The following is a 16,343-nucleotide window of genomic DNA, read 5'->3' on the forward strand; positions in this document are numbered from 1 at the left end:
ATGAAAAAAGTAAATATCATTGGCGGTGTCCTTTAATTGTTTTGAAGCATTTCTTACGCTTATTTTCTTTATTTTTTGCTTAGTAGATCAAAAGATGTTTTACGTTGAACACAGTGGTTACAAATAAGTGTAGCACGCCGATTACAGGGGGTAACTTATGCTCGTTTATCCACTTGAAGAAGATTGAGTTAGATTTATGTATATATAGCCATTTTGACTTCTATCAAGTTATTTGGGGTCATAACAACCAAACGAATATGTTTAGGTAAAAAATGTTTATAACCTTTTTTGTAGTTTTTTTAGCTTCACTTTTTATTTGAAACTTTTTTTCAAAAGTCTATATTTTCTGAGATATTCAGTATTATATGATATATTTTTTTTCAAAAAGCGACATTTTTGGAGATATTTAGGGTCATAACAACCAAACGAAAAGGTTTATGTAAAAAATGTATTCGACCTTTATTGTAAAGCTTTTTATGAGCTTCATTTTTTATTTGAAACTTTTTTTTCAATAATCGGTATTTTCTGAGATATTCAGTATTGTATGATGTACAATTTGACTCCCATCCAGATATTTAGGGTCATAACAACCAAACTAAAAGGTTTATGTAAATAAATCATCTGTTAAATCTCATTATATTTATTTAAAAAAAAACAGTTATCTAACTTCTCCCACCAAATCTTCGACCTGATTTAACAGGTGCAGCTTCCTCAGCTCCACTTTCCTGTATCTTTTCTTTCGAGTTAAACCTATTCCTTCGCCCAGAAGAAGCTGCCGTACTCTTTTTCGGAGCTTCTGGTTCCGTGGCTGCTACCACAGGTGCGCTTTGGTCTTCTGATTGTATCGGCTTATGTACTTTATCTGTCAAAAGAATACAATTTCAGCATTAAATCGAATTAAATTAATAGAATCTTACTAGTTGCTGCTTGTTCCCTTCTTTTTTTTAAAGCTGCCAGAAGTTCGTCGTTGCTCCTGAACGGCCTCACCACTCCTGTTTTAAGAAAATTCTTTTTCGGTGCTTCCGTCGTCGAACTCGCTTCTTGTTCTGCTGGTGGTTCTTCGTCGTAGTCGCCTTCGTCAACTATTTCTTCTTCCTTCCAAAAAAAAAATTGAATTAAATCAATAAAAAATGAAAAGAACTTTGAATACAGATAATCGACCACTCACTTCTGGCGCAACTGTGGTTGTAGTAGTACTAGAAGCAGGTTTAGCATTACTCCTCGAGTTTAACGGATTTCTTCTGCTCGTAAGAGGCCTTGAAGGTTTCTTTGGGGGTGGTGCTGGTTCTTCGTCATAATCAGCGTCATTTTCGGCTGGTCTGGCTGAACATAGAGTAGCGAATGTGGCTAGCCCAATACATAATCTGAATAAAAAGACAAGAATAACAACAAAACAATATACACACAAATATATCTAGGCGATCCAAAAATGTAGAGGGATGTCATTAACCAATTATGTGAATTGTCAATTATTCAATAAATAAAATTACTGACTTTTTTCTAGTTTTATTTTCCATAGAAACTCTATATATTAAGATTTTTGTTAATATTTACCGTTTGCTATAGTTTTACGACTTTTCGAGTTGTCTAAAGTTGTATGATATTATACAACAAAGACATTGTACACGTTTTCATTATTTTACGAAAACAGTACCTTGTGATAATTTGCGTAGTACGATGACATTTTAGAAGACAATCTCCCAGCTATTACAATAAAGAAATTAAATCGTGGAAGGTAAGTCTTATAGAGACACTTAAAAGGTGAAGGTGATTTCATTGGTACACGATAACAATATATTATTTCTTGCAAAATATATGAAAAAAAAATTAATTTCTACTCACTGTATAAACACGTACCTTTTTTAAATAATAAAAAACGTTATCTTGAATATTTAATTACGAATCCACAATACAAAAGAGGTGGAATAAAATGTTTATTATATTGTATATAATTGTGACATTTCTGACAGGTGTCAATATAAATATGACATTTTTTACCATCGAATAATTCTCAAAACGATTAACATTCACATACGAGTGTTCTTTTATTTTATGATTATGTCGTAAAGTTGAATTCGATGGTTACGTAGGGTAGCAAATTCTATGAAATTCTGATTGACATACAACGATTTCTACTTTTGAAATTTTAATACAGAAGAAATTTATTTCTTTTTCGTATTCTAAAAACGTTTTTGGATATTTTTTTATACGTTGTGTGAATAAGAACCTGCACCCAAAACGTAATCAAAAATATGCATCTACGTGGGTTGATGTTGTATATACGTATCGTAACTTTCTAGTGTCGAGTCGATTCGCATCGGCCTGGCGCCATTTGGACACGCGACTTCTGCAAGACGGGGGAAAGTCATTCATGTTAATTTATAACTATTCAAGTTCATTTGAATATTTACGACAGGGCCGTCGTAAAATTAAATTTAGTAAAAACATTGTCTGGAAAACACAAGTTAATAAATTCTTAATCCGAGCCTGTTCAATACTTCAATAGTTGTGGAATGTGATTTTTATAACGAAATTACTAAATAAAACAGAAATTTTGGTTATTTATGTAATGTTATTTGTTGATTTTAATAATAAATTAAAAGTAAAAAAATAATAAAAACTACAGAACATTTTATTATTACAAGGTCACGGTGGCACTGAATTCAAGATCGGGTTCGGATATTTTACACAACCACGGACAAAACCGAGCATAAATAGGAGAACACACCTACTTGTAATAAGAGTGAATGATAATAATTAAAGGATTTCATCGAATTTCTTAAATTCCTTTTATCTATACCTCTATTATTCTTAAAAAACTGATATAAATTAATCACACGACTACACAAACCTGTGTCATTCCCGCCCATATTGCGCATCAGCTGATCGTCGCCTATCTCTGTCTCAACTAATTAATTCAATAAAAAAAGAAGAACGATTTTCATTTGGAAATTGCGTTTATTACTTCTAGGAAAAACGTTATTCTAATTTACGACCTACAAATCTTGTACTAGGAAATTAATTTACAAATTAGAAGAAAGCAAGGCGAACTTGTCGATTTATAACGAGATTTATTAATTGGTTAAGTTAGAATTTTGCGAATCACAATAGTTATGACCATAAACATGATACTGATTATAAGTAAATGACATATTAGTTTCTTTGCAAAATGGTTGACCTAAATTTAATAGATTTAAACACTTTCATATTTGGTAAAATATTGGGAAAAAAGAAACTATTTAAAAGGGTATGGAGAAATAATATTAACAACAGGAAATGGCATCATCAATTTTGGTAAGAATATCAATGATACTGTTAATAGACAAAAGAAGGTGTGTCTCTAATGAACATAAAGAATCTTAATAATATAGAAATATTTAAATTACATTGAAATAAATAAAATGTTAATCTCGCCATCTTTCTTTACAACAATAAACTCAAAATGTCAAATATTCTACTGTAAAATATCGGATACTAGGGAGATTATATAGAGATGGGACTTTCTATATACAGTTAAATATAACGGTTTAAAAAAAACTTAATAAAAATTATAATTTTAGTTTCCCCTGTTTTGGTAGATATTGCCAGTATTAATTGATCAAATATCACCTATCATAGTAATTATTCAACAAAATAAAATTCTAAACAGCGTACAGAATCTTGCTAAGAAGACATATTGAAATTACAAAAATAAATAGTTAATCACGCCATCTTCAATTTTAACTACAAATCCAAAATGTCAATTATTGTATTATATAGCAGGTAACTGTAAAATATCTGGTATATGTGTCATATTAACGGTCTTACGAAAACAAAATATTCAGGTAAAAATCGTAATTTTCTTCTTTGTTTTGATCGATATTGCCAAAACTGGAAAAAAAGACTGACATATTCTAATTACAATAAAATAAAAAATATTAATCGCGCCATCTTCACTTTAAACTACAAACCTACAATGTCAATCTACTGTACAGCAGGAAACTGTAAAAATCTGGTCCTAGAGAGATTATTAGAGATCTAACTACAGTTTAGAATAACGGTTTTACGAAAACTTTTTACCTAATAAATTAATTTTCTTCTCGTTTACTCTCGCTTTTGACTGAATGTCAATAATATCTCATCAGTTATTACTTCAAATCTAAATATACCAAAAACAGTATACAAACTTGGGTTCTAGCAAAATTGCTTTTATTATTAAAGCATGGTAATTTGAGTTTAATAATAATATGGACAAGTTATGTTATAACTGGTTTATTTAACTCTCTCGATGACATTCTAATATCAAAACCAATTTCAAAATATATAAATACAAACTCTTCATCATTTTTAGAATCGTGAGACGTTTTTATAATACAGTATATTGAATACAGATGGCGCTACTATGTAATTGCATTTATCTCACCAAGGTATGAAACTAGATGAATATCTAAACGTTTATTATTGTTTTTATATAAAACCTTAAACTTTGAGACGTTAATTTACCTTCAGTATTGGTTTAAGATTTAATAAATTTCTATAGGATTGGTAAGTATAATATATGAATTTCGATTTCACATAACAATTACGCAACTAAAAGAATTTATTTAGCCCGAGGTAAAAACTATAATTGTCGAGATGTATAATCTCACAGTCACTTCTTTTTGTTATTGAAGATGCAAATTTGATTTCAAACATTTATATTTAATTCATGCAGTAAAATACCTATTTTATAAATCATAGATCAGAATTACATCGTTAGTACAAAGTTGAAGGTTAGATTAAGCATTGTGTAATTATTGTTCTTCAACTACAACATCCTACTTTCACCATTGTAGTAAAATATTGAAGAGAAATAAAAATATTTTGATAATTTCATTTAATTAGTAAGAACTAAGTTTCCATCATTCCATAATTTTGTTTATATTAACCACGCCATCTTCTAACATAAAATCTAATTAATCTCCTGTATCATAGAAAACTGTAAAATACTCGGAGATGTATAGAGATGGGTATTTCCACTTCAGTCAGTTTAAAAATAACTTTTTAAAGCTAATCGTGAAAATTATTTTATTTCGTATTTTTGATGATAATTTCTCATGATTATAGCATTACTTTATAGGAATATTAGTTATCAATCGATTCAATTTTTCGAAATATATCTAAATAATTAATTGAAAATATTAAAATTCTACCGCTCTCGGTATTGAAGCACAATGTCGATTGGCGTCAGTGACCTTCGCCAATTGAATTAAAATTGTGGAGCTTTAAAAAATTCTTGGAATGCGGACAATGATATGATATAATTAAGTTCGAATAACCTCAATTTTTTCTATTATCAAGGAATAAAACACAAAATTGAGTACTGTATACTAACTATAGGTTATTTTAAATACTCAGCATATTATTCATCCTAGAACCCATGTTGTTATGCAACATTTTATACACCCTAAAAGATCGAAATCACACAATTCTGTTTCTTTAATATATCAAAAACGAAATATATTATTATATATACAGTTTGCATTTGAATGTGAAATATTTTCTGTATTACATCTCAGACAATAAAATCGAATAATTGGCATTATTATTATATAACAGTCTCTTCATATATAATTATATATATTTTGTCTATTTAATTGCTGATTACATGTGTATAAATATTAATTTCATTTCATTTGATAAGGTTTTTTTATATTGATGTAATGAAAAGCCTTTCAAAAGTTTTATTTAAGCTAAAATGAAGTTTTTGCTTGATTTTGATAATAAGAATCAATATCAGATACAACTGTCGTGACAATAAATCTTAGCTGGTTAAAATTAATGATTAGATAAAAATAATTTGAAAAAAACTAGAAATTATGATTGGAATTAGTTTGATTTATTATCAGAGCACCCTGTATATTACAGGTAAAAATATTTTTGAAATTGAATAACGAGAAAACATATACGAATGTGCCTGAATCCGGCACTGGATAAATCGAAAGTGAAACCCGCCATCTGCGTTATTACCCAAACATACGCACAACAATAGTGATTAAAAAATATTTATAAAAACTTACACAAAACAAATCCGCATTTTTTTTAAAGGGATGTGTGCTTTATCACTGACTCGATTCAAACCACTAGATTCTGCAATCGATTACTACCTATATTTATAAAATCTGATGTTAATTTCCCCTTCACTTCCAGTTGCTCTTCTAAATAGAAAGTATCAAAGTTGAAGATGTGTCTTTTTTAATTATTTGGCTCGACATATTGTAAATACACATATTGGCAACAAATGAATTTTTGACATTTTTATTTGGAGTTTCTCATACCATCTTGAAAGCAGGCTTTATGTCTTACACTCGATATAAATTAACATATTATACAGATTGTCACTATTTAAATAAAAATTAACCGGTGGATCGAATTGTTCTCCTAGAAATAGTGAGTCTAAGGAAAATAAACTTTAATTTTCATTATTTTCTCTTTCAATACGTATATTTTCTATATAAAGAAATAAGCCTCAAAATATGTATATTCAAGCTTATTTTTAGATAGTGAGTAAGATATACTACTAATTTTTGTCTGTTATTTTTAAATTATTTTTTATTTACATATATAAATATTTAAAAAAAAATAATTGGTAAAATTTCTACATGTAGGCAACCATTATTTCACAAGGTGTTAAAAGAGTTGCATAGATCAATTTATACGACGATGCCAGAATGTACAATAAATAATGTATCTTCAAAAATTACAATGTGCAACTGTATCTCTAGTTATTAAACATTAGTTGAAAAATTATTATTTTTGGATATACTTATTGATCATGAATCGATTAAATAGAAAGTAATAGAAATAACAAAAGTAAAATCTCGAATATCTTTAATTAAAGTGTTTTCTTTATATCACAAAGAAAGTTGCTCGAACAATCTGGCAATTATTAAACGACAATAGCAAAACAGGTTGTCATTTTTGAATAACCTTGTTTGTCTATTTACAAGTTGCAAGTTTGCTGTTTTCATTATTTTTACGATGCGACTTACAAGTTTTCGTGTATATAAGTTATCGTAAAATTAAAAAAAATGAGCAGTAATGTGGAAAATCAGAACAAATACATTCCTAAACATATGCATAGTGATAAGTTTATTTTTTCTTTTTTACTATGCAGTTTTAACTCAAACTACTCTAGAACAAAGAAGACATTTAAGAAGAAATATAAAGAAAGATGTGGGTAATGTTAAATTCCTACCTTCAATTTATAAAAAATCCAAGGAATATAATATTTGGATCATATTTACGAAAGTTACGAATGTTTCAACTCTCAGTTACAAATTTCGTGATTTGATACATAATTTATTAAATGTTAGTTCAGTGCCTTTAAAATTTAATATAATAGTCGATGAAGTGTCTCAAGTTATTGCAGAAAATCAAATCGCTGATGTACTTTACGGTAATAAAACATTAGTTTATTCTTTTTATGATATTGAAGAAAGTGCCAATAAAATACAAGATATCGTAAAAGTTATGACGCCCCATTTTAGTTCGAAACCAGGTAAGATTATTTATTAATCATATTTCGTTAGGGGGTTATTAGTAATTTATTATTTTAGGTACTTATTATAGTGATGCATTGTTTTATATATCGTTAGGATTGTATAGAATCGCTCCTTTAAGCCAACAATACGCAATTTTACTCGATTGTGATTTATTTTTTAAAAAAGACATATCTTTATTATTTAACGAGTTTGATAAGTGAGTTATAGGTAATTTTTTTTTTTTCTTTTTTCTCTAATTTTATGTTTTGTTTAAGCTTTAAATCTACTGCTCTATTCGGTTTAGCCCCCGAATTGACTCCTGTGTACCTACATGTTTTGCATATGTATAAAGCAAAGCATAACACGACTTTCGGTGATTATTATCGTGTTAATAACATATCGAACGATGTCCATCCGAGGGGTTTTCAGGGATATAACTCCGGTGTCGTACTTATTAATCTTGCAGCGCAAAGGAAATCTCTAGAATTTTCTAAAATTATTTCGAATGCGAGCGTGCAAACTATGACTTCTAAATATAGGTATGATTTGAATTGGGATTTAGTCAATTGTTTGCAAATTTTATGTTATTTTAGATTCCGCGGTCATCTGGGAGATCAAGATTTTTATACTTTAGTTGGTTATGAATATCCTCATCTGATACAAACGCTCAATTGCGGTTTCAACAGGCAACTCTGCACTTGGTGGAGAGACCACGGTTATGTCAACATTTTTTCTAATTATTTTAAATGCGAACATGATATTGTTGTTTTACATGGAAACTGTAATACTCGTATACCGAAATGACTGGATAATTATGATAAATTTCGTACAGGGCTTTCAGTGCTTCAAATCAACGAAAATTTAACCAAAATGTCCTCATTTGTAACTTGAACTAACCTAAAATATAATATAGGGAATCATTTATCAAATTATTGAAAGGTTCAGTGATAAAATAACAAAATATTTTGTCTTTTGAATTATTTGTATTTCTGATTAAAAATTAAAACGTTTGGCAACATTGTCTACAAGAAATCTCATTATCAGGATAGCAGAATTGAAATTCTGGCTTCAATATTAATAAATGCATTGTTGTCATATGTAATTATAATTTTTGATACTAGTACAAGTTTTTTTAAAAATGTCTTCAGTTATTCGAGATTTGTTATAAAACTTTCAAAATGTTGATTTTTTTTATAAAATTATTTGGTAAATGTTTAAATTGGGTGAAATGTAGAAAAAAAAGAAATTAATTGAGCGCACTGGGTACAAATCGCGGTATTTTGACGGAATTGGTACAAATGAAACAAAAGTGAATAAAAACGTCTCAAATCAATAGAAATCTTACTAAAATGACTTCATGTCTAACTTAACCTTACCTAAAATATAGTATAGGGCATCATTTATCAAATTATTGAAGGTTCAATCATAAAAAACAACAAAGTATTTTGTCTTCTAATTGATTTGTATTTCTGATTAAAAATTAGAACGTTTGGCAACATTGTCTACAAGAAATCTCATTATCAGGATAGCAGAATCGAAATGCTCGTTTTATGTTTTAATAAACGCATTGTTGTCATATGTAATTGTTATTTATGATAATAGTACAAGTTTTTTTTCAAAATGTAAGAAAAATCGTGTCAATTTCAAGTATCTACTTGAACTGCTCAAAAAATTTTCGAATTTCACTCAAAATCGTACCCAGTGCAATGTTATACAGGGGTTTTCGTTATTGAAGGTTTGTTATATAACTTTCAAAATGTAGATGCTTATTTTTCCAAAATAATTGAAAAATGTAAAGAAAAAAGAATTGATTGAGGTACAAACTGTTGCATTTTGAACTTAACGTGGATAATTAATAGAAAAATTTGAATTAATATACTTTAAATGAATGAAAATCTAACCAAAATGGCTCCACATCAAACTTAACTTAACCTAAAACGGAGTAAAGGGCATAATTTATCAAATTATTGAAACAAACGGTTTAAATCTCACGGAAAACAAATTATTTTATCATCGACTAAATATTCATTTATAGAAGTATATCTGCTTAAAAATTATAACGTTTGGCAACATTGTATTACAAATCTCATTATTAAAATGTCGACATTGAAAGTCTCGTTTTGATATTAATAATTTGCACTGTTGTCATATCTAACTTTTGTCATATCTGTGAACCTGGTATCTATTTTCGTTATAACACAAAATTATTCAATTCCAAATACCAAAATGTGCAGTCATTTAATAAAAAAATGAAGATCTCTTTTGATTTTACAAAAATCTTCTTGCCATTACTTATTTAGTTGTTGTATTTTATATTTTTATGCCGCTACAGTATGAATTTGTAAATATTTTTTCAAATCACAAAATACTTCGTGTGAGAAATTTTTTTTTTCGAGTTTATAATCAAAATGTTCTTGTATGTGCAATTCGAAATGAAATTTATTTTTATGTTATCATATATGCATATTTTAACAATAAATTTGTTTTATATAATTGTTGTTTTATTGTCGAATGTATTTTTTCACCTTTATACAACATAACTATAAACTAACTAAACCAACTTGAATTTTTTTAAATTAGTTTCATCTTCATAACTTATTTGATTGCATTGTTAATTTAATATTTGTTGGAATACGTTATTTCTTTCAATTACGGTCCTGTGTCAATAAATAGTGGCACCCTCGTACGTGATCGCACATAACCCAATTATCTTCTGAAGAAAAAAGAAAAACAAAAAATCGAGCATATTTCTTTAGTTTATTTCGAAAATCACAACAGCCAAAAAAGGTATGACTTTTTGGAAAACAATGTTAGACTAAAATCGACTCGAAAAGCCACTCGATTGTTTGGGATGGGTATAACAGTAGATTATTAAAAGTTTGTGTACTTTGCGCATAGATGGAGCGCTAGTTGAGCTGTAAAGTAGCAATATGGCGGATAAGGTTTTCAATCCACCAGTAGCGTATCATTTTTGAAGTTTAAAGAATCGATGTTGACAGATTTATTGTTGTCATAGTCAATTCAGAATTTGTAGTTTTGTGTTTGTTGTTTCAATTTACATTTTATAACTAATTACTTAAAATTAATTATCAGCTGTCATAATGATTTGAAAATGAATATCGAATATTGCGTCGTGATGTCAAGTGGTAGAACAAATATGTAATCATGACCGGAAAAAAATTTGAATGTGGCAACAATGTAAACATGTAATTATTTTAAGATCCCGACTTTCATTCACCCGAGTCATTTCTTCATCGTTCATGTTTTGATACCATAAATAATTCACAATTAAATTTTTTCTAATATCTTATTTTCAAAATGACCAATATATTACAATTAATTTCTCATTGGGTCTAAAAAAATTGAGGACAACTAAGAATTAGAAAAGAAGATAATAGACTTCACTTGTCATTTGTCAAGATATGGAGGGAAGTATTGGATGTTTTTTTTATAAGTTTTTGTTAAAATAACAATAAATACGTTCACAGTTTATTTAAAATCAATAAAATAATGTAGAGAATCTAGACAAGTGAACCTTAAATCTATAATATCTTGTTACATAACATCTTTTAAAGTGAAAAAATAATCTGAATAATATTTTCATATTGTGCTAAATCTAACGGTTTATAAATGTATAAGAAGACTGAAATCATTTTTAGAGTGCCAGTATAATAAAATTGCTGTTTTTATTTATTTTGTATAACTATTTGGTTGATTTATAGTATAAATCACTACTTTTTAAAATCAATGATTTATGACGCCGACCGAAGCGACATCTGTTTTTTAATGGCGGAAGGAACGTGAACATTAAAAGCAAACTGTAGTATGGCGCTTATAGAACTGATCCAATACAATATGGCGGATAGTGGTTCCGGTTTACCAGTGGCGTATCATTTTATACATTTTATAGGGTTTTAAATAAAAGATTTGCACAATTGATACATATATATTGTTTATTTATTAATAAAAGCAAGTTTCAGTATTTCATATTTGATTAAAATGTGACATTTCTAACAGTTTTTATTATTTAATCGAAGGAATGCATTTTCGAAGCGTTTTATTAGACAATTACAATTTATAGGCTTGTCTCATGACTAAATTGAAGTAACAATCGTTGTCAATTGACGCACTTATTCCGGCGTAATAGTTTAAAAACTCCTCATGAGTCACCTATCGACAGAAAAAAAATTATAGAGACAATTCAACGATGCCCAAGTAGAGATTTTACCTGCCCATCTTTAGTTGCACCCTTTTCAAAATTTTCCAAAAATCTCGTTAAAATTTTATCTTCGCTCTCCTCACCGGAAATATACAGAGTGTGCGCCTTGACGTTATAAACATTTTTCAAATCTTCAATGGATATCACACCGTCCCCATTTTTATCCACCTTTTTGAACGCCTCATCTATTATACCCTTACGAGCATCATTTAATGGCGGCTAAACATTCAACACAGAATAATAAATAAATAAACCTGACAAAACTGTAAACATCGAATTTACTAACTCTGATATGGTTCAAAAACTCATCAATATTAACATTTCCATTGCCGTCAGTGTCAAATTTTTCAAAGATCTCCTCAGCCTCATAATCAGTTACATCCAACCCCATGTCTTTAAGCCCCTTCAAAAATTCTTCACGGTTCAAACTTTTACTACCATCATCATCCATGTTTCTCAATAATCTAAAACGTTTATACAACAGTTAAATATTTTTGACTCTGTTGAATAAATTATTAAACACCTTCCTAATCCTAAAAGACCCGTAGCGCCTCTGGATAAACACAACAATCGGAGACGTTCAACCGGATCGCCGGAAACGCCCATGGCTTGTAAGTCTCTCGTGCTTTGATGGGCCATTTCCGTTTCTTTTCGAGAAGTGGTGCTTTGAGACCTTTGCATTCTAAAATTTAATAAAAATCCAATTTTTAAACACGAAATAATTTAATATTTATTATAATACGTATACGAGAATTAATTGTTTTGTTCCGTTTTAAGGTTATGTTGTTTAAATATCGAGTTTTTATAACCAACTCGTTTATTTTGTGTAGAAATTAATTTTTTCAAACAAAATGTATTTTCATTAAGTATAATGAATAATTTATACTTTACTTGAAATGATCCTTTGAAATTAGCACAAACAAATTTATAAATCACAGAAACGTCAATTTGGCAATACGTCAAAGTGAGTATGCGCACTGCAATGTACTACAAGGTTGCAACGTGATGTCTCATTTCAACATAGTATTTTAGGGTTTTTAACGACTCAATTTATCAATTCACCCTCGTAGATCAATAAAAACTATCCTACATAAACCATTTTCATTAAATTGTATTATACTGAAGCTTTTAGTTCAATTGATAACCGTTTCTGAATTAATTTTTAATATCCTTACTAACTATGGAAACATTTTTTTTAGTTTAAGTACATCTTTATCATTGTTTACAAAATGTGACTTATGAATCACCACAGTAGTGCAATCAATTCGAGTTTATACTTTTTTGTTGATTAACAAAGATTTACATTAGAGATTTCATAAAACAATAAACAGCTACGTTTTATATAGGTACTAGGAAAATACATTTACGCCATCTATATATGATTCACATAAACTTGTTACAGTTTTGCATGTCTTAGCTTGATTCAAATAACATACTTGTATTCGTATTAACATATAAACATCCACAATGTAATTTTATCTCTCTATATATTAAAATGCTTTTCTATTACATGAATCAATATTAAATTAAAAAAGCTGGAACATATATATACATTTCAGATGTGCGTACGTCAAAATAATTGAAGCCGAATCAAGCAAAGACAAGCGTTTGTTCATCATCAGAATCAAGATGGTAGCCACCACGTCATTTTATGAAATAATTGGTAATAATATATTTAAAATGTACGTTTTCACGTTAATTAAAATTAAATTTTTCACGATGTAATCATTTTTTTTGTAATAAAATAGCCCGATTCGAGATCAAATAATCAACAGATGTTAATGTCACAAAAACTATCGAACTGATCACGCTGTTGCCAAATGTCCTTTATTTCTTCTAATACGAATTATGAATAGTTAATGTTTTTTTACCTGTAACTCATTTTCGTACCAATAAGTAATAACAGAACAATATTCAAGTTGTTTCTAACACGGTAGCGAATCAGATACTAAAAATATTAATACGGAAAAATAATAGTTGCATGTTATTATGTTATCATGTATGTGGGAACGTCAAGGTAGGAGGAGGAAATAGTTTGTAAAGGGCGAGGCCCTTTAACACGAAATATTTCTATTATGACAAGATTTAATTGTACGGAACAAAATAATCCCATAATTAAAAATAAAAATACTAACTTCAGTGCCGAAAACTACGTGTCAGAATATATAGGTCAATGGAGGTCACTGCTTTTCTAACCTCAAAAATGTCATTACAAGAATTATATAATGGTGAATAGTAATTGTTATCGACAATGTTGACAAATTTAAGAGTTGATCGGGTTTCTAGTGAAACCAAATAAAGCAAATTCATATAATCAAACAAATATGGATGTAAACGAAATATAAAAAACAAAGTGGGGCAACTAATATAATTATTATGCATTTTGATTGATTTATTAATTATTTATTTGAAATATCACAATTTTATTAATCGGAAGTTTCATACTTGATACGAATCAGTACGTTTCAAGATTGCACAATCGTAATGAAAAACATTGATAACGAACTATACAAATTTACACTTGTATATGTGAAAAATACTTAATTAAATACTCAATAATCACTTTGAACGTTCAATTGAAACTTTTATATAAACAATAAAGTTTTTATAGTTGAATATTTAGAAAGTATAATGACATTAGTTACCTGTTTATAAAGCCAAATTGAACTTAACCTCAAACCTTGTAAAAGACAATCATATAATACAAAAAATTTACACACACACAAACAAATTGCCCCATAATTTAATTATAAATAAATCACGTAATATGTATCATATTGTAAACATGTCAAATATAGACGATGAAAACCCACATACATTCTCAGTACCGATTCTAATTATTACTTCTCGTTTTTAATAAAATTATAGACAAAATAAAATGAAAACTTATTGCTCCTGAAATGAATCAGCTGGACGCTGATGAATAACGTAAATCTGGCAACAGCGACAAAGTTGAGAAACGCCCACGTCTGATATTGAAAAAAAATTGTAAACAATATTTTTATCTTCATTTATACATTCCCATTTTAACTTCCAATCTCAAATTTTGTTTACTTTTAAGTCAAGCATTGTAGACGTCAGATGTATTTTCACTATAATTAATTGAAATAATAAAATAATTTTTTAAAAACGAATTTTGACACTCGCGTTTGATTTTGTGAGGTTAAGTTTTCTTATATTATATTATACATAATTTGTCTACATCACCTAATATTCGCATAACATGTATATCTGAATATTTTTTATACTTTAGTTCAATTTTTACTAAAATATCATCATATTAAATGCCTTGTGTTTGTATAAATTGAACTGAATTTGAAAATCTATTATTTTAGCAAACTATTGAAATAAATATTTTACTTGCCAATAATTTAAAAGTTGTTATTCACGAACACTGAATGTATTGTAGAGAACTGGAATAGGCTCATTTAAAATAATTTTATTTATTGATGAGTTCGAAAATGTTGCTAAGAGATATATTCCACTAGCAACAAAACTTCACTATCAATATCATCATTATCGATGAAATAAAATGTGTTTTGTATTGAATACTTGATTTTGTAAGAAATTATCGTATATTATCGATTTTTTTTTCATATTGCGACGTTAACAGGTAAGTTTATAACGTAGGATAACATTTTCATTTTATAGTGTAAAAGTGCTACTAATAATTCATTCTGAAGAATTTCCATCTTATATTTCGAAAATGATTTTATTTTGACACATAATCGGTTTAAAACAAATTTAGTGTATAAGTTAATATTATTATAACCTAATATTTATATAGTCGTAGTTTGAAGTTCTCTTATAATGAAAACATAGTTTCAACAATTAAAATAAACATTATTAAAGTTAATTAAAGTTGTTTATTATTTATATAATCATTATCACTAACCTTCTCATTTTTATATAAAATACTTTGCACTGAACAATAATAATTAAGTCGTCAATATAATACGTCTTACCGGCATAATACAATCAATATTGTGGGTTAAATGTAGGAACTAGGATGTGGTCCATCTATGGTTAAATGTAGGAACCTAGCAGGTTTAAATTCTTATTGAGTGTTTGGAAAAAATTTAATATGAATTAATATGAAAATATTCGACATAGATATTATTAAAATTAGTTAGTAAAACTGGATAACTTATTAAAATTGTTACTATTGATGTAAAATTGTTCCATATTCAAAATAATTCAGTTTATGACCAATAGGGTAAGCTTGGCAATAGTGCGGATTGATAAACTGTTTTTAAAATTTTTTATAAACTCAAAATGAGAAAAGCTCAAGTTCCACATAAATACCTATTATAAAAATATTAATTTTATGATTAGATTTATGTAATTTACAAACATTGATAATATATAATTACTGTATTGAAATTTTTACTCCCTTGAAAGTATGCAACATATCTTACTATCAAAATGAAGTTGCCTACCTTCACATTCTAATCAATAGTTGCTTGGTTATACAATGCAATGATAACTAATGATTTATAGTTAAAAATTGATTAACTACATTAATATATATATATATATATATATATATATATATATATATATATATATATATATATATATATATATAGTTTTGTGTGGAATACTAGAATAATTACTCTTGA

The 16,343-nt window shown here is 28.0% G+C and overlaps 3 protein-coding genes across 8 annotated transcripts; 1 reads left to right on the top strand and 2 right to left on the bottom strand.

Moving 5' to 3' along the window:
- Positions 1-624: 624 nt before the first annotated feature.
- On the bottom strand, positions 625-6,098 carry LOC130898286 (uncharacterized). The gene is made up of 4 exons (XM_057807477.1): positions 6,039-6,098; positions 1,169-1,364; positions 918-1,095; positions 625-862 (listed from the first exon to the last, which is right to left on the bottom strand). The coding sequence occupies exons 1-4, from the start codon at positions 6,053-6,055 to the stop codon at positions 663-665; spliced, it is 591 nt and encodes a 196-aa protein (XP_057663460.1). The 5' UTR covers positions 6,056-6,098; the 3' UTR covers positions 625-662.
- An 822-nt stretch (positions 6,099-6,920) lies between these two features.
- Positions 6,921-9,995, top strand: LOC130898282 (xyloside xylosyltransferase 1). 2 transcript variants are annotated; one of them, XM_057807468.1, is made up of 4 exons: positions 6,921-7,519; positions 7,578-7,719; positions 7,778-8,041; positions 8,096-9,995. In XM_057807468.1, exons 1-4 carry the CDS (start codon positions 7,060-7,062, stop codon positions 8,304-8,306), a joined length of 1,077 nt encoding a protein of 358 aa, XP_057663451.1. In that variant the 5' UTR covers positions 6,921-7,059; the 3' UTR covers positions 8,307-9,995. The 2 variants fall into 2 exon arrangements, with proteins under 2 accessions (XP_057663451.1, XP_057663450.1); XM_057807467.1 differs by having other exon boundaries at positions 6,955-7,519; positions 7,778-9,995.
- Positions 9,996-11,434: 1,439 nt separating this feature from the next.
- LOC130898285 (calcyphosin-like protein) lies at positions 11,435-15,718 on the bottom strand. Of its 5 annotated transcripts, none has more exons than XM_057807472.1 (5): positions 15,617-15,718; positions 12,245-12,403; positions 12,008-12,185; positions 11,731-11,940; positions 11,435-11,672 (listed from the first exon to the last, which is right to left on the bottom strand). In XM_057807472.1, the coding sequence occupies exons 1-5, from the start codon at positions 15,622-15,624 to the stop codon at positions 11,571-11,573; spliced, it is 657 nt and encodes a 218-aa protein (XP_057663455.1). In that variant the 5' UTR covers positions 15,625-15,718; the 3' UTR covers positions 11,435-11,570. The 5 variants fall into 5 exon arrangements, with proteins under 5 accessions (XP_057663455.1, XP_057663457.1, XP_057663458.1 ...); XM_057807474.1 differs by lacking the exon at positions 15,617-15,718 and adding an exon at positions 15,086-15,216; XM_057807475.1 differs by lacking the exon at positions 15,617-15,718 and adding an exon at positions 14,367-14,541.
- Positions 15,719-16,343: the final 625 nt, after the last annotated feature.

This window comes from Diorhabda carinulata, chromosome 9 (genome assembly GCF_026250575.1).
Source record: "Diorhabda carinulata isolate Delta chromosome 9, icDioCari1.1, whole genome shotgun sequence".
In the NCBI taxonomy this organism is placed as follows: domain Eukaryota; kingdom Metazoa; phylum Arthropoda; class Insecta; order Coleoptera; family Chrysomelidae; genus Diorhabda; species Diorhabda carinulata.

Coding starts and splice junctions, on each gene's coding strand:
- LOC130898285 (XM_057807471.1), bottom strand. Junction 12,186..12,244: donor GGTCTTTTAGGATTAGGAAG/GTGTTTAATAAT, acceptor TAAACGTTTTAG/ATTATTGAGAAACATGGATG. Junction 11,673..11,730: donor GTGCAACTAAAGATGGGCAG/GTAAAATCTCTA, acceptor TTCTGTCGATAG/GTGACTCATGAGGAGTTTTT.
- LOC130898282 (XM_057807467.1), top strand. CDS start 7,060: ATGTGGAAAATCAGAACAAATACATTCCTAAACATATGCATAGTGATA. Junction 7,520..7,577: donor CCATTTTAGTTCGAAACCAG/GTAAGATTATTT, acceptor TTATTATTTTAG/GTACTTATTATAGTGATGCA. Junction 7,720..7,777: donor TTATTTAACGAGTTTGATAA/GTGAGTTATAGG, acceptor GTTTTGTTTAAG/CTTTAAATCTACTGCTCTAT.
- LOC130898286 (XM_057807477.1), bottom strand. Junction 1,096..1,168: donor CAACCACAGTTGCGCCAGAA/GTGAGTGGTCGA, acceptor TTTTTTTGGAAG/GAAGAAGAAATAGTTGACGA. Junction 863..917: donor AAGGGAACAAGCAGCAACTA/GTAAGATTCTAT, acceptor TTCTTTTGACAG/ATAAAGTACATAAGCCGATA.